Source organism: Rhinatrema bivittatum, chromosome 14 (genome assembly GCF_901001135.1).
Source record: "Rhinatrema bivittatum chromosome 14, aRhiBiv1.1, whole genome shotgun sequence".
In the NCBI taxonomy this organism is placed as follows: domain Eukaryota; kingdom Metazoa; phylum Chordata; class Amphibia; order Gymnophiona; family Rhinatrematidae; genus Rhinatrema; species Rhinatrema bivittatum.
Window position 1 is genome coordinate 22,368,931 of NC_042628.1, and position 22,278 is coordinate 22,391,208.

Sequence of the window (22,278 nt, forward strand, 5' to 3'; positions counted from 1 at the left end):
TGCTAACTATAGCAATATTTCTTGATATAACAGCCACCTTTGACACAGTACATCATGATAGGTTATTACATAGTTTACAACAGTTGGGCATTGTGGATCTAGTCTTTCAATGGTTTGCGTCTTTTCTGTCTGCAAGAGAGCAGGTTCAAATAGACAAGGAATATTCAGATTGGTTCCCTCTGGTTACTGGAGAAGCCTCAGCAGGCCTGTTTAATATTTATCTTAGGCCTCTTTGCAACACACTGGATGGTTCATCCACATTTTATAAAATTTATGGGGATGACATCCAGATATTTTTTCTGGCTGAGACAGATGTATCTGTAACTATTCATTAAATCTCGCAGCTTGTAAAATCCTGGATGGCCAAGAATTCTCTTCTGGTTAATCTTACAAAAACTGAAGTTATGTGGCTTGCATGTAAATCATCCCCTCGGTGTTGTCAAAGGATCACATTAGATGGAAATGTTGTGCCATTTTCTGCTGCAGTAAGAGATTTAGGTTTTCAGCTGGATTCATCCTTGAATTGTAATTCCCATATTAGGAATACTTTAATAGTAGGATATTACAAATTACGGTTAAGGCATCTCAAATTTATTCTGTCAGAGAAAGATTTCTGATGCATAGTACAGACCCCTTTGGTCTGACAACAGTAGATTATTGTAATACTTTATTAGTGGGATTCCACAAATGTCAGACTCAAGCTTTAAAGATGTTTCAAAACAGGCTGGTCTCTGGAATTAAAATCAGAGAGCAAAAGGAGAGAGAACACTTCCCCTGTCTCTTGTCAGCAGCTGTTTTTGAGTCCGGGGGTGAGTTTTGTGAAGCCTGCCCCGATGGTAAACTCCGGCAGCTGAGCACCGTGTCATGGAGGGGCGGACCTGGAGGTGGGACCCGGAAGCTGCCTATAACATCGGGCAGCTGGGCTTCGCTGGGATTCGTCTGAGGTCATCTGGACTTTCTGGTTTCTTCTAAAATTGAAAGCTTATGTTTTCTTGAGGTAATTTTTTTCAAAATAATATTGGTTTCTCTCCTAAGGTCAACATTTACATGGTGGCTAAGACGGCTGCATAGACAGAGTCAAAGAGGCTTTTCTCTTGTGTTAGGTGTTTTATTTGAATATAATTAATTATGCCTCCCAAACGTAAAGGGAAAGTGAGGGGTTTTCCCTCCCTCCCATTACCTTCACCTATTCAACAGGAGATTAGCCACTTTATGATTTCTCCTGCATTAAGAAATAAAGAAACCAAGGATACTGATTGCCAGGCTGTCAGGGAGAACGGCTTGGCCTGGCAGAGGAGGCTTCTTTAAGTCCTAACATCAGACCAGCACCAGCACAGAGAGGAGAACCAAGGTGGTGATTCCTTGGAGAACATCAATACCGACCCCGAAGCGGGAGCTTTTCAAACCCGCGATAAAAGGACCGGAAGAGGAAGGTGCAACCTTTATCATTGGTTTGATACCAGAAAGGAAAGTAGGAGGACTGGAGTCGTTAATCCCCCTTAGTGGGGAGGAGGGCCATCCAACCAGTGTTACAACTTTGGGATCTCTCACCCGCCCTGTTGTGGTAACTTTAGACATTTCGTGGGTAATGGTGGCCGGTATGTTGACAAATATTAAGGGCTTGGAAGGGAAAGTGGATGCGCTAAGTGCTGGGAGTCAACGTGATTTTCTTTATACACAAAAACTAATTAAAAATTCTGTGGATAGAATTAAAAATCTGGAAGAACGAGAGACAAAAGTGCAAGAATTGAATGCTGCAGTGGTAAAGGATAGAGAGATATTAACCAGGAGAATAGAGTCTCTCGAAAACAACGCTAAGCGTCTTAATTTAAGATTTCTTAACTTCCCCAGAATAGCTGGGGAAGTACCGCTGATTACTATTAAAAAATTTCTTATAGAAAAGCTTGGATTTGTTTTGGAAGACTCTCCTGTTGTGAATAATTATTTCCTACCCAAACCCAGGAATATAAATAACAGATCTGAAATGTTGTTTCAGGGAGATCTTACAAATTTCTTAGAAGATTCCACGGCACAAGTCATTAATGGGGGGAATCTATTGGTTACTTTTTCCTCTATTAATGATATTAATCAAATAATGAAAAGGTACTTCAATAGATACCCCACAATGTATCTGGAAAAAGCTATTAAAATATTTCCAGACTTAGCAGTATCCACACAGGAGGTAATTTCTATGGGTTTCTCATTTACACTTTGTTTTCCATGTAAATGTTTAATTAAGAAACAAGAAGATTTGTATATTTTCTTTATACCCGATCAGTTAAAAAATTTTCTTGTAGAAGGAGATTACCAGCCTCATCCCCTGTGTCTAATTAAATGAAAAAGTAAATTTAGTGCAGGTTCTATGTTAAAGCCTTTACTTAAGAAAATATTAAAGTTAAAGACTCCCGTTTGGTTTGTCACCCTGTAATACGCTCTCAACTATGTTTGATATTAATGGAGTTTGTATAAGATTTATGTTGTAAAATGGTATGTTGCTGGAAATGAGTTTTTACTAATTACCAATCCATGTATTTCTGAGTGCAAACATTTAACAAGTTTGTATTATTTGAATAATTATAAATAAAGAGTTAAAACAAAAATAAAAATTCTTCTATTAGTGTTTAAGGATGTCAGGATGGAGGTCCCTAGCTATCTAGAAGGATTGGCATCAAGATAGACACCTACTCTTCACCTTTCTTGTTTAGCAGTAAAGTATGCTTTTAGGAATCACATTCTCAGGCTTTCTCAGTTTTTGGCCCTAATATGTGTAAAGCATTGCCTTCTGACTTGCATTCAATTTTAGATATTAAAACATTTTGTAAAATGCTGAAGGCCTTAAGGTTTTGAGAGGCATTCACTTAATTTAGATTATTAGCAAGTGCTGTGGCATTTTATGTAGTTTTCTTATATATTTTCATTTTATTTTGTTTGTTTTTACAAATTAAATTTCATGTTTTGATTTATATTGTTTTACCTATTTTACTGGATTGCATGTTACCTACTTAGCATGATTGTCTTGCTATAAGTGGGCAATAAGAATTTTACAATAAAATGAGGACACAACAAGGATACTGATGGGTGGAGAGGAGAATGTGGGGAGCAGATAAGAAGGAAATTGAGTTGTTTTTAATAAAAAATGGTAAATAAATAAAATTGGAATTAAACTCATCTTCCCAGCATTGAAACATTAATACAGTAACTTTTAAACTGGCATGTGGGCGCACATGTGCATGCGTTCGTTGGCCCGCACCAGGGATGTGGTCATTTCATAACACAAGCGTATATGTGCGCATTTTATAAAATAGCCCGACCGCGCGCACATGTGCACACAATTTTAAATGGACATGCACCTGACTGTGCAAATACCACCTCTACTGTGTAAGTGGGGAGATTTTAAAAGCTACGCGCGCTGACGCCATTGGCCGTCTTCCCAGTTCATTCCCAGTTCGCCCAGGTAAGGGATAAAACTTCCAAACCCCCCTAGTTTAATAGCCTCCCTTCTCCCCTGTTAGCCCCGACCTGTAAAACCCTGCTGTTTTACAGGTTGTTTTACAACCTACACATCATCCATAGCAGAAGTAAAGTTACATGGCAGGGGATTCCGGCATGCACCAGTGTGTGTAAGTATTTACGTGCAAATTTCATGGTTATATCCTGGATCACGCACACCCCACCCCTTTTTTTTTTTTTTTTTTTAAGTTTTCATTTTTGCACATAGCAGCAAGTACACACGTAGCCGGACGGCTTTTAAAATCTGCTTTGCATGTGCAGACCTGACATATTCGTGCATCCCCTAATTTCGGTGCATGTCAGGCTTTTAAAATTCACCTTTAAGTACTATGGAAAAGCCTTAGGTTGGCCACTTTTTTGGAAGACAATATATGAGCATTTAGTGACTTTTTAAAATCTTGATGCCAGTTCTCTTTTGTGGATGTTGAAATTAGCTTTGATCTAGGAATATGCTGCCCACTTCCCTTTCTTAAGAAATTATATAGTTTCACCGACATTACTGCCTACACTCAAGTCTAAGATTAGCCATGCCTATTTTGCTAATGATATAATCAGTGTAGGGCATTAATGCACTGTTGCACGTCCTGTAGTACTGGGTACAAACACATTTTTCTGCTGACTGCTGGCAGTTCATTATCCACAGAGTAACAAAATATTGCTGGAGATCAGTCTAGTTATACAGAGTATAAGGAGGCTTGTTTAGAGAGAGATGGGGGTCACTTCACAGTGGCCAGAGGTCATCGCTAACAATAACTCAGACTGGAGTTACAGTAGCTGGGATTGTTGCCCAGATCTTTAATCCTGCATCTGACACTGTAAATGTTTAAACACTTTTCTTTTCCTTTTCAGGATGCAAAATTTGTAGAAGAAAGACGGAAACAACTGCAGAGTTACTTAAGGAATGTTATGAACAAAATCATTCAAACTGTGCCAGAGTTTACGTCTAGCCCCAAAAAAGAGACTCTAATTCACCTGATGCCCTTCTTTATGTAAGTGCCAAATGTTCTTCATCAAATCAGAATGTCGAGCTTCCTTCTTTCCACTTTACTGTTAAATTGAATGCCGATGTCCATATCGCTAATGAAAGAGCAGTGTTTATTAAATAAAGTCCATTTAAGCTATGGATTCCTTTTTGAATGCATTATTAAGAATTTGTTAACAAGCATAATGTACGCCTGGGTAATCTTATTTTTCTCTCTCAAGCATGTCCTTTAGTTCATCTTGGTCAACTACAAATTAACAAACATATAGTAAATAGGAGCTTGCCAGAGTACCAGAAGGAACTTTCTTCTTTATTTCCAAGGAAGATGTAACTATGATATATATAAACTAAAGTAACAAAATACTGTTTTTAGAAATAATATTTAAAGCTAACGTAGATATTTTGGTCAGTATTCACTTCAGTAAGTCTGTGAGTGGCACAGTTATCTGGGTGAAGTCAAATATTCAATGGAATATACTTAACTAAAGTTATCAGGGTAACTTTGCCACTCACCAGCTTACTGAATATCGGGGGGAAAAATATAGCATTTCATAGCAGCCTGATCCCCCCCCTGCTGTCCCTGAAAATGTAAAAAAAAATAAAATAAAATAAAATATATATATATATAGAGAGAGAGAGAGAGAAGGCTATAGTGGCAGCCGCCCCCTACTGTCCCACCAAGTTTAAAAAAACGAAATGTAGCAGGCTGTAGTGCCCCTTCCCTGCTTTCCCTGTCCCCCTCCCTGCCACACACCTTTATGTTTAAATGGACAAACTCATTCAGATTTCAAAGTATTTAAAAAGGAATTAAAAACCTCGCTTTTTGGGACAGCATTTTTGGAGCAAACCTATGGAACTTTTAACGCCTTAGGAGTTTGTCTGTTAGATATCCTTGGTTTAATTAAGTATTAATTGTGTACAGTTTACGCATTCCTTGTCTTGCAGTATATACCATGTATATTTTTAACTTATATGTATGTTTTAACTTGTAAATTGTTTTGCTCTAATATGGATAGGACGGTATATAAATAACTTGTAGAGATTGGTCCCTTCACTAAAGCTGGCAGGAGTGAATTGAAGTGTCAGCTGTACTGGCACTCAAACACAAAATATCCAATCATCAGAATAAAAGAGAACCTATTTCAAATAAACTATCGCCAGCTAAATCTTTGTTATTTTATATCACTTTGCCTTATCTTAAGGTACTGAAAACTTAGACCAGGGCCAGTCATATGTGGGAAACCCTAAAATCTTGTAACAGAGCAAAACACTCATTTTTAATCATGGTCCCATATTTTTGCATATTTGCTCATGTCATTGTGTGAATTCCCAAAAACTTATATTATTTTCAAAGACCACTTCCCTTTTGTTGGAAATAGAAAAAAATGCAGGGGAAGGGGGGAAATGGGCAGCTAGACCGTAACCTTTTTAACAGGGGAAGTTGGGGGATCGCCCGCTACAGCCCTCTACATATATTTTTTCTTATTTTGAGGAGGGGTGGGGAACAACTACAGCCCGCTACATAATTTTTTTTAACCTCGGGAGTGAGGCTGCAAAGGACCATTACAGCCTGCTACATTTAAAAAAAAATTAGGTTGGGAGATGGGGGACTGCTGCAACATGCTGCATTTTTTATTTAATTTGGAGAAACAGTAGGGGGGAGAACACCGTGACCCCCTACCAACTTGGTGAGTGGTGGGCATAAGGCCTCTACTGACCTGCTTGGGTTTGTTTGGTTCTTTCTTACCAGGCTGACGTTAGGGCCGTGGTTTTTCTGAGTTGGCCAGGTAAGTTTATCTGGCTAGCACTGGATATTAGTGCCAGTCAGATACATTTTAGCTGTACCCCAACCCTGCCTCTTTTTTTTTTTTTAATCTATCTAAGTTTTAGCCCTGTAATGAATGCTTTGTTTGAATGCAAATACATCTCATGCATATTCATGAGGGATACCTTGAAAAGCCGGGTGGGATTGGTGTCCACAGGAAGTGGAGGCTGCCTCTCCCTGGAGAAACTCCGGGTAGTTATGCATGAAGGCTCATGGCGGACCATAGTCTGGTAGAAAATATTTCTGAGTGAGCTGAAAGTCAAAAGGAGCAGAAGGAAACTGCAGGTCCAAAAAGAAACCCTCCTAGGTTTCTCATCCATGAGATTCTTCTTCAAACACAGAGCCGCAATCTATGTTGAGGGGGTCAGACAATAGGAAACTTATTTTTAAAAGCATATAAATGGCAACCCTTCATTCCACTCCCCCGTGCATTTCTTTCTGTGTCTTTGTGCCTAGATGTAAAACTTAATGGCTTTTACTGCGACATTTGTAGTGTAATAAAAGTTGTTTCACTTGTCTTTTTTGAGTTATTTGACAGCATAAATTTACTTTATAGTTCTTTCAACCACGCACTTCCATGTGATACTGCCCTTTTTTATTTAAGACTTCTGTGGTATTAGTTGAAATATAAGAGAGCAAGTTTTTCCGCATTATGTTTACTTAAATGTTAATATGTGATGCAAAATGTTATAACTTATACTATCAATATCATTTTTTTTGCACGGACATGCTGGGATTGGAATGAGGATCTAAGCAAATATAGATAGCCATCAAATCAGCAATCAACAATAGAAAATTTAGGCTGAGTGCATTGTGAGACAGAACCAGGATTGATCAGCATTGAAAACCCGTTCACTTTGCTTTGGGGACAGCTTTGTTCTCCAAATAAGATATACCATCCCAGAATGTGCAAAATTAGCCAATATAGTTCCCCTGTTAGACCTGCTAACTCATATTTATCCAGGCATATTCAGCAGCTCGACCATGCTGCTGAATATTGCTACTAAGTTAGCCGAATATGTTTATATGGCTACCTTTCTTAGCCAGATAAGTTTTGAATATGGACCTCCTTTTGTCTATAAGGAATTCTAAGTGCAAACAATGATACTTGTGGGTTGATGCTGCTAGTTACAAAAATAACTTATTTATTTATTTATCGGGTTTTATATACCGTCATTCGGATTCACCATAAAGCCATAATAACGGTTTAAAACATAGGAAGGTTACAAATAGGTTAAAATGAATGTTAACATAGAGAGACGTCCATTTGCAAAGATTATTTCTTTAAGTGTATAATTAGAGCTAGCACTATGGATTGCACTAAGGGTTGGGTGTTTCCTGATGGCCCAGTAGCAGAGTTGTACTGTGCCATGCACTTAACAGTCTTTGAGTTGTCTGGGGCTAGGGGTGCTGCAGAGGAAGCAGAGTCGTGAATAAGGGAAGACCCAGCTGTCACACTACAGCTGTACCTGGTGGCCGGATGCAGGGTGCACTAGTACTGGGTTCTAAAGGGAGCCAAAGTCTGTGGCCCCTGACTCGAGAATTGTGGCTGTGAATACTAAGGGTAGACAGGTGTATTAAAAGTGAGAAAAAAATCACTGGGTAGTTGTGTTTGAATTCTTATTGCATTATAACGCCAGTAGAAATCAGTTCCAATTGAAATTGAAACCCAAAGAGAGAAGAAGAAACTGCCAGACAAAAAAAATAAACAAAAAGATGTGTGAGCATAGGATGATGCCTAGTTTACCTCTTTAGTTCAGAAATTTGCATATGGTTATGACAAGGCAGCTTTCAAACAGCCTGATGTCACATAATGGCAGGCTAGCTTTTGAAAGGCTTGATGAAATCACAGCGGACCCTGATCTGTCCGAGGTCTCAGGTGAATTGAGCTGGCCTGTTTCCCTGTATGAAAGAAGGGGAAACAGGGATTTTGTGTGTCCGGGGCATCAAAGGCTCATGAAAAATGTGAGCCAGGGCTCATGGGATATGCTCCGATCTGTACCAGACATTTGAATGACATTAGATGAGCAGTTGAAGAGGTACTGGGGAGAGGGGGACAACAGATAGACATATAGGCATGATGATTTTATTAAGCTAGAAGACAGATTTTCTGGCATTTCCCACAAAAGCAGAATTGAAAGAAACCAAGTGTCCTTTTTCCAATGGAGTTACCCATTTGCTGCTGACATATAGGATTCTGGTATTTTCCTAATCAGTAATAGGGGTGTGTAATTTGTTTCAGTAGGTTTTTCTTTTTTAGTTTAGTTTTTTGGGTTTTTTTGTTGTTTTTTTTTAAACATGATGGAATTAAAACCATGCAGCCTATGTAATCTGGCCAACTGCACAACTGCTCAGTTCTACCATTCCTCCCACTCTATCAGAGATCCCCTTGTTTTGCTTGTGATTTGCTTCATTTTATTTGAAACAAAGCAACAATATACTTTCTGTACCTTATTGTAAACCGATGTGATATCTCTTATTGAACGTCGGTATATAAAAAAAAAATCATAAATAAATAAATATGAATAACAAACAAAATAAAATTTTTTGAAGGGGTGGAAAAACATGTGGACAAAGGTAAACCAGTAGATGCGGTGTTTTGGGATTTTCAGAAGGCATTCAACAAAGTCCCTCATGAGAGGCTTCTAAGAAAACTAAAAAGTCATGGGACAGGAGGCAATGTCCTTTTGTAGATTGCAAACTGGTTAAAAGACAGGAACAGAGTGAGGTTAAATGGTCTGTTTTCACAGTGGAAAAAGGTAAACAGTAGAGTGCCTCAGGGATCTGTAGTTGGACTGGTACTTTTTAATATATTTATAAATGATCTGGAAAGGGGTATGATGCGTGAGGTGATCAAATTTGTGGATGACAAAAAATTATGCGGAGTAGTTAAATCTCAAGTCGATTGTGATAAATTGCAGGAGGATCTTGTGAAACTGGAAGATTGGGCTTCCAAATGGCAGATGAAATTTAATGTGGACAAGTGTACGGTGATGTATATAGGGAAAAATAACCCTTGCTGTAGTTACACTGTGTTAGGTTTCATCTTAGGAGTTACCACCCAGGAAAGAGATCTAGGCGTCCTAGTGGATAATACTTTAAAATCGTCGGCTCAGTGTGCTGCAGCAGTCAAAAAAGCAAACAGAATGTTAGGAATTATTAGGAAGGGAATGGTTAATAAAAGGATGGATATCATAATGCCTCTGTATCGCTCCATGGTGAGACCACACCTTGAGTAGTCTGTACAGTTCAGGTCGGAAGTATTCCCAAGGGTAGGCTTGGGGAAGGGTTTGCAGTTATGCTCGTTCTGTTTTTATATCTTTTTTTTTTTGTCTATAATTTATTTGGTTTACAAAATGCAGCACTTTCAACTTGCTAAGCTGCTAGAGCAAAACTGTTGTTTCAGTTCTAGTGCTGTGTGACATGATCTGATATTTCTTACCTTCATTTTGTAAGTGTAATATAAACTGTTCAGATCCAGAACAGTGATAGAATGTGATATCTTGTCATTTGAGATATAATGCAGATAAGGGTACAATATTTTCCAAACACAATAGGGAAAAAATTGGTGGAAAAATGGAACACCCCCCCCCCCCCAAAACAAAACAAATTAGAGGTTGGAAAGTAAAGTACTTGTCATAAAAAATCATGTAATGGGAGAAACCAATGACTGTATCTAATTAATAAATATTAAACAGGGGGATGGGGTTATGTGTTTCAGCTAGATGTTGAGAGCAATATGATCTGTTCCTTTGGTTTCTCTGACACAGCGTCTGATATTCTTCTGGCTTCTAGGAAGGTTTCCACCAGAGGAGATTTGCATTCAGGTGTGAAAGGAAGGCTCCAGATCAGGGAAGGAAACTTCTCTACCCCATACCCTCACCTCCCTTCCCCTCTCCTCCCCTCCCCCTAGCCTGTCTACCTTTGTTTTTTTTATCTTACCTGTTGCTCCTCCAAAGGAGCAGTAGTAAGTTGCGCGTGCTGGCACAGCGGCAAATGGGCGCTGTACCGGTGCCTCAAGCCCCGCCTCTCCTCACCCCTTGGACTGCCCGTTTTCTTCGGCCTGGCTCTTCTGCGCGTGCACAGCCAGGCCCCTTCTAAAAATGTGCACGGTGCGCGCAAGGCCTGGCCGTGCGCGTAACCCCCGTTTTTTTTACGCTCACCGGCCATTTAAAATCGGGCCATTAATGTTTATTTTGGTTCATTTAGTTCTTGAAATAAAATAAACATTACAGTATTAAAAAAAAGAAACAAACACCCCATAGAGCCCATCTCTTTTGAAGTTGGCTTATGTTTTAAGCTGAGGGAGCCCTGCATGGTGGTTGGTAGAGCTGAGGTGACCCGCACATGTTAAGACAAGTTTTCTGAGAAATGTTCCATGTTGGCTCATCGTATTGCTGTATGTAACCCACGTTTTTTGGTTGATTGTCCTTCTGTCAACAAAGAACGCCCATTGTAGGTAAGTAACTTTGTTGTATATATGCAAAATACACCTCGCTGTAACTAAACAGAAAAATATATGCAAATATATTTGACATACGGAAATGGATTGAATTAGCCCAAGCTTGAAACTTGTGAGAAGTAGTGCTAACCTATGAGATTTCAACCCTAGCACTGCAAAAGCAAAATCAAAGTCAGGATAAATTCTTACACATAGGAAAAAACAAGATTTTAGTTAGCTCAAGTTTTGTAGTCCTGCCAGCTTCTAATTTCAATACCATTTTAACAGCACGTCAAATGGATTTTTTTTTTATGTTCTAATCTTTGCAAAAGAGCAGTGTAAGGAATGGGAGTCTTGCCAAAGATATATTTTCCGCAGGCATTCTGTTGTTTAATTCCTGGATTTGTCCAAAAGTGGAAGTGAATTTAATATGACACATTGAAGTTTCTGGTGCAAACCCGAACAGGTGCCAGGACTTTTTTTTTTCTTTCTAAGACCATAAATCCTATAAGACCTCACCATCTTTTCTTAAAAAAATTAGTTTGTGAAACTCCTGGTCTTGAAGACTAACTGCATTTGCTGTTCTCTTTCAAAGATGACTGGAACATTTCCGCTAGAAAGGAGCGGCTCAAGGCAATCTGCTGCCCGAGGCAAGGGATGAAATGGCCACCCCCCTCTCTCAAGGTGCAGGTGGAATCACCAAGGGAGGGGGTTTCCCTTGGAGTCTGCCTTTTCGGTGATTTGTAAGGCTGTAGAAGGCAGGGATCAGGGTTCCCAGAGGAACGCTACCACCTGCCTCCCACTGTTCCCTAACATCTTCTCCCCCTCTGGGACACACAAGAGGCAGCAGCCCACTTTCCTCACGGGACACAGGCTGCTGCTGCTTCTTTCCTCCAGCCCTGTGGACTAACCCTGCCGCTGCTCCTTCCAAGTGCAGCAATGGCACTGCCTCCTTCCCACCTGTGCAGACGCATACAACCCAACTTATTTATCCAGACCTGCATGGGCAGGAGGATCAGGTAGGAGCAACTGCTGCAGTCCTGCGCTTCAAGCAGCCCTAACTCTCCCACTCACAGCTTACAATGCAGTCTTGCTTCCTCTCTGCTACTTACCTTTTCCCCCTCATTTTCTTTTACTCACACCTCACTCATTCCCCCATCTCTTTCCTCTCTTACACCCTCTTCCTTCCCACTTACCCCTTTCCTTCCTTCTGTTACTCATGTCCTCTTCCCTCTCGCTCATCCCCTTCCCACGCCACCCCTTTCCTCTCATTCAGTCACTCCCCTTCTCTTTCCTCTCACCCCTTTCCCTCTCACTCACTCACCCCATCCCTTCCTCCTGTCAGTAACACCCCCCCCCTTCCAGGTTCTTTTTCCGCTGCCAGGTCGTCGTCTTGTTGAAATGCCAGCATGTTATCCCATGCCCACAGCAGCAAAGCCATCTTACCGTTGGCAGAGAACAGGTACCCCCTCATCACATCCTTCTGTAGCGCTTCCGCCAAAGGATCTTCTTATTGCTGGTGGAGAAGTAAGAACATCGCCAGCACATCAACCCACGGCACTGGTGAGGAGTGGGAGCCCTGCCGGCACTTCTTCCCATAGTGCCTTGTTGCTGGTGGGGAGAGGAAACCCCTACTAGCATGACATTCTGCGGAGCTGTCACCATAGGACCATCTTATTGCTGGCGGGGAGTGGAAATCCCGTCAGTACATCATTTCTGCAGGGCTGCCCTTATGAGTCTTCCTGCCAGTGGGGTGCGGGAACCTCGCTGGCATTAGACCTAAAAATGCAAAGTGAGGCAGCCACCGCAAGGATATTTTGGGGACACTTGCTGTCACCCCCAAAACCTTGCCACCTGGGGCAGCCGCCTCACCTTGCCTAATTATAGAACCACCCTTGCCACTTATAAGGGTCGGTTTACTCCCAACACATTTGGCCGCCTGGAGGAATATAAAAGCCAGATAATGGCCTTTCATAATGAATATGTACTATCATAAAAAGATATGTTTGGCTCCTATTTCACGGGTGTTAAAACTCTCCAAATGCTGGCAAGGACTGAGCCCGCCTGCCCATGCTTTCCATTATTGGGCTTCTTTCTGCATGTATTCCTGCCTCAAAGGCTGGATCGTCTACCTAGATATATGGCAGGACCTCTACCCCAAATATATTGTATTGACTTCAGCTTAGAGCAGGAAGGAATAAGTCTGGCTGTCTTCCCTTTTGCCAGCATAATACCCATTATTTCCTATATGAGGAAGACATATGTGTTCTTTTCTTTTCCACCCATGGAAAATCATAAAATAAATGTGAATAATGGTGAGCCAGTAGAGAATTTGGATTTTTTAGAAAGAGTTTGACAAGGACCCTTGTGAGAGACTCCTGCAGAAATTAAAAAGTCATGGTGATAGGAGGTAATGTTCTGTTGTGGATTGTGAACTGGTTAAAATGCCTGAAAAGCAGCCTATAAGTCAAATAAATAGAACTATATGGTCTGTTTTCTCACTGGAGGAAAGTAAACAGAGAGCCCCAGGGATCTGTACTGGGACCAGTGCTTTTTAATCTATTTAGAAATAACCTGGGAAAGGGGGAACAACGTGTGAGATAATCTAATTTTCAGAGTTGTCAAATCACAAGCAGATTGTGAAGAGAAATGCAGGAGGGTCCTTACGAGACTGGTAGACTGGGCTTCTAAATGGCAGATGCAATTTAACGTGGGCAAGTGTAAAGCAATGCACGTTAGGAAAAACAATCCCAGCTATGGGTACACGATGCCGGGTCCCGTGTTAGGAACCACCGCCCAGGAAAAGGACCCCAGAATACCTTGAAAACTTTTGCTTAGTGTGTGGGGGCAATCAAATTGGAATTATTTAGAAAGGAATAGAGAACAGAGTGAGAATATCATAGTGCCTTTGTATAGATCCATAGTACAACAGCACCTGGAACATAAGAACATAAGAAAATGCCATACTGGGTCAGACCAAGGGTCCATCAAGCCCAGCATCCTGTTTCCAACAGTGGCCAATCCAGGCCATAAGAACCTGGCAAGTACCCAAAAACTAAGTCTATTCCATGTAACCATTGCTAATGGCAGTGGCTATTCTCTAAGTGAACTTAATAGCAGGTAATGGACTTCTCCTCCAAGAACTTATCCAATCCTTTTTTAAACACAGCTATACTAACTGCACTAACCACATCCTCTGGCAACAAATTCCAGAGTTTAATTGTGCGTTGAGTAAAAAAGAACTTTCTCCGATTAGTTTTAAATGTGCCCCATGCTAACTTCATGGAGTGCCCCCTAGTCTTTCTACTATCCGAAAGAGTAAATAACAGATTCACATCTACCCGTTCTAGACCTCTCATGATTTTAAACACCTCTATCATATCCCCCCTCAGTCGTCTCTTCTCCAAGCTGAAAAGTCCTAACCTCTTTAGTCTTTCTTCATAGGGGAGTTGTTCCATTCCCCTTATCATTTTGGTAGCCCTTCTCTGTACCTTCTGTGTGTAGTTCTGGTTGCTTCATCTCTGAAAAGACATAGAAAAGCGTGCCAAAAATGATAAAGGGGATAGAAAAGCTTCCTTCTGGAGAAAGGGGCTAAACAGATTATGTCTCTTTAGCGTGGAAAAGAGATGACTGAGAAGGGGGGATATGATGAAATGTATAAAATCATGAGGGGGGCTGGAATGGGTAAATAGGGAAGGGTTATTTACCCTCTCAAATAACACTAGCACTAGGGGAGGATGCACCATGAAACTAGCAAATGGGAGATTTGAAACAAGCCATAGGAAGTATTTTTCCAGTCAATCCACAATCAAATTATGGAATCTGTTGGCAGAGGAAATGCTTTAAGACAATTTACATAGCGAGGTTCAAAAGATAATTGGACAAGTGACTGAAGGAAAAATCCATAAGCAATCATTAGCTTGGTAGACTTGGGGAAGCCAATGCTTATCCCAGGGAGGTAAGATACTAGAAACAGATTCATGAGAACCTGTGACCTGGAGAAAGAAAGCTGGGCTCGATGGATTTTTGGTCTGACCCAGCACGGCACTTCTTGTGTTCACTCTGTAGCCACACAGAAATTGTGGCGAGGCCTACACATGGGGGCAGAGGGGATCACATCCAAAGCACAGGAAGGAAACACCACTGCAGCACGCAAGCACCACAGAGAGGTTCAGAAAGGAAGGGAACATGCAGCTTTTGCCATTACATCGCGCTGTCGTCATAGCCCATGCATGTTCAGTGTGGTTTCTTCACCTTTTTTTTTTTTTTTAATTGGAAACTAGCATCAATCACCAGTGACTTCAGGAATAATGAGGCTCAATCAGAGGGAACTCGGACAGCTAATGCATTCTGCAGGCTGGAGTAGCGCAGGCCCAAAACAACTCGTGCACTCATTTTTACCCTAGTCACCCTCTGCGCAGCCTCAGCTCCGCCTTTGAATAGCAAATATTTGTCTTCACCAGCCTGCCCTAATAGTCACTTGCCTCAGATGCCTTTCCAACCTCAAAATAGGTAAATCAACCCCATAGGTTTTTTTTCCCCTCCTTACTAAATGACTCATGTAATATTTGCTTAGGCCGTGCCGTATGGCGAATGCTTTATGATTTTTCAGAAATATATGCTCTCCTCCTTGAAACAACAGACGGGAAGGAGGAGTATGTAAGTCACAGCTTATTATTGCTTTTAGCTGACTTTTCAAGTCAAGTAGAGCTGACGTGAGTTCAGCTGTGATTCTTGCAGGCTTTGATTAAAGTCCCTATTGGATCCCTTTCTGGGTTCTTGAACAAATCATTTAGCTGTGATATTCAAATGTCTAAATGATTTTTTACAGTGATCAATGTTCCCTCTAACTTTTTGTGAGCTATGTGCGCAAAAATGTTCTCCTGTGCAACATAAGGGTACAAATTTGAGCACAGTGTTCTTTGAAACCCCATTCTATTTTCCTTTTTTGCATGCTGTGCAAACTGATTAAAGATATCTTTATTATGGAGTCCTATAACTGGATCGGTAACACTGTAAGAATTTCAAGCTGATGCACAGTATACGTTTTGGTACATATTTGTTGTCCCCTTTCTCCTTGTGGACAAATACATAAAATTCAAGTCTAGTGATTCTGTTGCTTTTCGTGCAACATTACATGCACATTTATCTTGTAAGAAACATACCATAGCTTAAAAACTTTAGAATACAGTTGTAACTCAGCATATAACCAGACATGAGTTACCATCATGATTACATTATTAAATGTTTAGAAATAAAGGTCAACAAACAGGCAGTAGATGATAGCGTTTCATTGGACTAATGTAATTCATTTGCACAGACCTGATGAAGGGAGCAGAACTCACAAATATACTGTTTAGTCCAATAAAAAAAGTATCACCTTAGAGCTTGTTGTTGACGTTTATTTCTATATGTGGAACATGGAAACCATGTTACTTTATTATTAAATTCTGAAACCATAATTTCATTTTCAACAACTGGAAAACTATTGGACTGTGAAAAATGATACCTCAGTAAATCATTGAACAGGTGCAACTCAAAAACAGTGGTCCATAGAAATGGTACAAATAGACTGCCCATTGAAAAGGCAGACAATTAATAGCTCAATATTGCTTAAATGTATCAGTGATACACAGTGCAGTCAGTCTGAGGATCTAGCCATCTGCAGCAGTTAATGCAGCCTCCGTATTTCGTGGAGCACATTGGTTACCAGAAACGATTGCGCAGTTTTCTCACTTGATTGGTATGGCCAGTACTAGAAAGAAAAGACCTGTACTGAAAACTAGCAAGAGTTTGTATTGCAACCAGTTACTTTCTCCCACTAAATCAATCAAGCCACTAAAATAGCCTGTATTGAATTCTCAGTAAAACATAAAATTCATAAGGGGCAATAATCAAATTGCAACCCACATGGGGCACTATGTTTCGAAGGATTCTCTGCCTCAGGGGATCTAATAAATGCTGCCCTCATTGGGGCAAACACTACAGGTTCCTTTTACCTGTGGGTTTGCAAGAATAAGAAAAGTAAAACTACATGCGTGGCATCTATCAGAAATTAGTACCTGCTTTTCTGCAGGGACATTTTCACTCGGAAATTGTGTGTGTGGTTTGGAAAATATCATCTCTTCACGTTATTTCCTTCCCGCAAGTCTAAACATGGCTGCAGCAGCATCTTCTGGCAGGGTGGGTTAAATTATCCATGTTGTGGAACAAGGCGCATAATTTTACTTGTATTGAGAGTGGTGAATTACGTTCCGTGTGAAGAATTATGTCAGATGGCAGTGTCTATTTGATCCCCTGAGCACAGAATCCCTCAAAACCATATTGTGTCGAGTTGCATGTGTGGTGGGCACACAAGTAAGTTCATTTGATCAGCGGCACACCTTAACAAAGGAAGTGTCTTTGGTCTTCTACACATTACACATGACAATTGTGGAACCATGATTATAATGAACGCAAGTCTCTAGCTATTGTAATTAGCTGTTCAGGTGCTGATATGGTCCACTTCTCACTTATCAAACAGCCCATTTCTACTGTTTTACCCATGGAAATGGCTTGAAAATTGCCCTCAAGGTGCCAGTGCTGATAAAATCAGTTTTAAAGAATATGTTTTGTTTGTTTTCCAATGGCTTTGTCATAGCAGTTTAGCTCTTACAACTGGAGATTAGCAGGGACGAAATGCTACATTCTGCCAGATTGCCTATTTCTAAATCTATGCCAGGGCTGTGTTCATGCTAAACAGTTGTAGCTGCCTGTGGGAACTTATGGGTGACTTATTTACGTATTAATTATTCAGATTTGATTTTTCCCACCTTTTGCTTTGGGCATCTCCACTTAAAGTTAAGATGATTCAGTCAATTGCACGATCACAGCCCCCGGAGTCAAAGGAGAAGGGTTTCTTTTGTTTTGGATTTTAAAGGAGAGACGACAGCTGCAGGTTTAAAGTCATTGGTTGAAAGGGTGGCAGGCACCCAGGCAAGGAATAGCAAGAGCAAACAGCAGCTCCTGGCCAGGTCTAGCAGGTGCATGGGAGGTAGGAATGGTGTGTGTGTGTGTGTTGGTGGGGGGGGGGGGGGGACACTAAGGAAACCACGAGTAGGGAACAGGCAGGTTAGGAGTGCTGATTTGCTGGAGCAGACCCTCCTGCTGCACTCAATCTGATAAAACATTGTAGGATAAATTGCACAGTTTAAGCCATTAGCAGATAGAGGGGGGGCACTGTCTGTAAAGAAGGTACGTGCTGATATTGATGTGGTTCCTTAGTTGTGGAATTGATGCTCTGATTTGTATGGTAGCATCTGGGCCCCTGTAAAAAGAGCATTATAGATGGGCCCAAGGTTAAGGAGATTCTGGGTTAAAAGGTAGCCACACAGATTCACATAATACAGACAATCTGAGGTGATGATAACAAGGAGGCGAAGAAACTGCACAGCATGGTTGTTACTTTGTGAGCTCAACATCTGAATTGGTCTGAGAAAGGCAATATATATTTTATTTAGGTAGTTAAATTTATTTCCCACCTGATCACATCAGAAGACACTCTTAGGCCTGGATTTACCTTTCTATCGCAGAATGGTGAATCCTGCGAAAGCAGGGGCGGTGAAGGGGGGTGCGGGCCTGCGAAAGCCGGCAGCCTTCGCACCACCGCGGTGTTTTCGCTGCCGGCTTTCGCACCCAATAGCGCCACCGTGAAAGGTGGTGCTATTGGGTGCGCTACTGGCGACGATGACGTTACTAACAGGCCTTCCCCAACTCCAACTCCATCTAACTCCCTTCATGCAACAAGCTCCGCTAGCATTAGTGTTAATAACCACCTTTCACAATGTTATTTATACTTGTATATAACTATCTGATCTTCATTTCCTCTCTCATTCCAAGTTATTGTTTTCCTTGTTATATGTAACTGCTTTTCTGCACTTTTGTTTAAATGGTAAAGTTTATTATAATTTCACCCCTGTTTCTTGTGAACCAGCATGATGGGACCACCGTCCTGAATGTTGGTATATAAAAAACTTAAATAAAATAAATAAATAAACCTTATCGCCGCCATCGAAGACACCACCGATTCCGCCTCCTTGCCACCCCAACTCCGCCCCCAGCATGCTATCGCAAGCGAAAAGGGCCTTTTCGCGTGCGATAGAGGCTTATCGCACACGATAAGCCTTTGAAAATGACCCCCCTTAGTGGGGTACAACAACAAGCAAAACATCATAATGTATAATCACAATTTTAAAAAAAAAAGTTACAATAGGCCGAATATTTAATGATATCCAGGTGTGTAACTTAGGCAGATATAGTTTATCCAGCTAAGTTACTATACATGGGATGTTCAGAGGCATGGCTAAGCCACTGAATATCCATGTAAAAGCCACTGCTTTGCCGGATAAGTTGTATCTATTTAAGTTAAACCTGCTCTATGGCAGGACTAACTTATCCAGTAAACTTAATTGTATAAGTGTAAATATTGCTACTTATCCAGTTAAGTTAACCAGATAAGTAGTGCTGCCCTGATCCACCCACTGACTATCTGGCAATGTACTTAGCTAGATGTGTAGCTGATCTGGCTAGGTAGCAACCTCTGAGCATAGCTATATATTCAGCGGCTGCCACTTATCTGAATAAGTCCTATTCTTCTGGCTAAGTATGTTTTCAATATCATGCTCAATAAATACGATTAGACAATAAATAGTGCCTCCTTTAAGGTTTCTTATCTACTATTTAGAACAAACTTATGTTTTTAATTGGATATAGTATCCTCTTGCGTCGATGAAGGATAAGGGTTTTTGATTACGTAAAGTCTTGTTGACAAGTTGGTATTGTATATACAAATAAATACTGTGGCCGTTATTTACATGCAAATTAATGATGATGTTTCTTTGTTGTCAGATAAAGGCCTGGGAAGGGGAGTGTGTCGGGAGGTGACTGGAAAAAATGTAGGGAGTGGAATGGCAAGAATAAAGACTTAGAAGAAAGTTATGGCATGCCCATGTTAGGGAGCTTGCAATTCCTTCGGGAGCCTATAGCTGTTCAGGTGTTTGCGCTGAATATTCCTTTCCAGAGTTTTACTATAGATAAAATTGTCTAGTTAGAGGCAGTATTGATGGCAGTAGATAGGCATAATGGATAATGAATCTACAAATCTTATTAGCATACGTATTTATAGTTGAGTGATTCATTAATTAATGCATAGTATTAACATATTGCATATTTTAAAGACTGGTTCTGGAAGATCAGGGCTAATATAGCTTGAGTAACAGGCAAATTGAACAGTGATTGTTACTGACAATTTGAAACATGGGTCATTTGAGAGCACTGTCACAATGGAGAATTGCTCGAGTTTTGAGTTGCTCTTCATTGGTTTTATTGAACACATTATCAGAGATAATTTATCCTGTTTTCCTTGCAGGGAAATATTGACTTATTTTGAAGAGAGGAAAAGTGTGTTGTTAAGGATTGTTTTTAATAGCTCATCTTTTTTGTGATATTAAAAATGAGAATTTTCCTTTATTTTGGAAAATTATATCTTTTCTTGTTATGCAGTCAAACATGGAATAAAAAGTATAATGTGCTGTTAAATTTAAAATATAGCTGTATTTAAAATCTGGGTAGGTATCAGACTTTAAAGGTATTTTTAAAGCTGAACGTATGTATTGCTATTATGGATATTATTGTATTTTTCTTCATCAGATTTCCTACCACAATTATGTTCATTTTGCCAAAACTGTTGATTGATGGTTTCATTTTTATTTACAGTATGTATTTTTTGTTTTGAAAACTAAAAAAAGAATTTAAGAAAGTGTTGAAAGGATGGCTAAACTAATATATTTTACGGACACTGAGTTTTTCTTTAAAATATTATTTAAATATGATTGTGATGAAGTGACCCAGTTTTTCTGATACTCTCTATATGGACCATTGTAAGGGGGCACTTTGATTCGGGGTGAGTTTTCGGGAGGTGGGTTGGGGTTAGGGGAGGTGGTGTTACAGATGCATTCAGAGGTTTCCATTGTAAAATTGACCTTATTAAAGATTTTTTACCTTATAAGTGATGAAAAGGAGTTGATTTATACAATGCAGTCTCTGCTAGCTGCAGACATACACATATATACTATTATATAACCCGCGCATATTTAAAAAAACGTTTATCTCTGCTTCACAACGTAAGTGCATATGTATGCTTACATGCAGATACATGCTTATGCATTGAAAGTGCGTACTTTTCCTACCTATTTTAAAAATATATGTGTACGTATTTTAGGCGTGAAAATAAAAAGTAGGATTTATGTAAATCCCGATTTATGGACGTAAGTTGGTATATTTTAAAACATGCGTCCGTAAATGTAATTACTAGATTTACTAGTTCGCCCAGTCCTTCTCCAGATCACTGAGACCCTCCTGGTTCTTTAGCCTGAACTTCCCTCTGTTTTCCTAGACCTTGCACCCAGTCTAGAGTACACAATAAAAATGTTTGATATCACTTACGCAAGATAATTAGCAGGTGTAAAATTATGCAAGTAAGTTGCCAAATTTACACACGTGTCTCTTAAAATAGCAACTTACGCACGTGAACGTTGGCCCTGCCTGGGAATGCCCCTAGACCACCCCTCTCTAACACGCATATATGTGCGCCTGAACTGTAAAGTACATGCATATTTTTGATGCTTATAAAATAGCAATTGCAGAAGTACTTGCTACTTATGTGCACCTTTGCTAATTTTTATGTGTGTAATGTTTTGAACATTCATCCCAAAGCATTCAGAGTGGATGAAAACCTATACTGGAGCTCATGATTGTGATCACATTAAATTTTAAGGCAACTATTTATACTAATTATGTGTTGGTGGATTATGAGCTGATTAAACTTTAACTACTGTGTACCAAGGAGCCTCGAAATTTCTGTCTTGGTTAATAAAACAGGAAATTTAATGCCTGTACTGCAGCTGCATTCCACTTTCTTGTAGCCAGGATGGAAGGGATGCAAGACCATATGCAAGCACAGACTCTCCACCCTCTCCAATTTCTTCTCTCTCATTCCCATTCTCATTATCCCCCAAACCCCTGATCAGATTCTGCTAACCCAACTTTTGGCCAACAGAAGAGTTATTAAAATGCTGGCTGCCACATGCACTGAACACAGAAGGTCTTTGTAGCTTGCTTTGACGTTCACTCTGTGAAGAGTACTTATCTTCAGTGTACATGGCAGGAGGCTGGTAAATAGCTCTTCTGCCAGCTGGAGTTTGGTGAAGAGTGTTTGTAACAGGCAGTGGTGGAGGGAACATGGTGTGCTTGGAAAGGGAGTGAAGGGTAAGAGATCAAGGAAGAGGTGAATAAAAAGACTAGGAGGTAATGATCAGATAGAGGATGTGAGAGAGACCTCACATGCTTCTGCATCACCCCCCCCCCCCCACACACACACACACACACACACACATTGTTGTCGCCAGCCTTGCAACAATATAGGGTTTTACTGCAGAAATGGGGTTACCATGTCAGTAAGCATTAATTCAGATTCAAATGTAT

The 22,278-nt window shown here is 40.3% G+C and overlaps 1 protein-coding gene across 3 annotated transcripts in view; it reads left to right on the forward strand.

The window, feature by feature from the left end:
• The window catches only part of SNX29 (sorting nexin 29), a 464,358-nt gene that overhangs the window by 392,539 nt on the left and 49,541 nt on the right, over positions 1-22,278 (forward strand). For all 3 annotated transcript variants that reach the window (XM_029577102.1, XM_029577103.1, XM_029577101.1), the window contains one exon: positions 4,360-4,499. In XM_029577102.1, the coding sequence (XP_029432962.1) occupies positions 4,360-4,499 (140 nt within the window). The remainder of the gene's footprint in view (positions 1-4,359; positions 4,500-22,278) is intronic.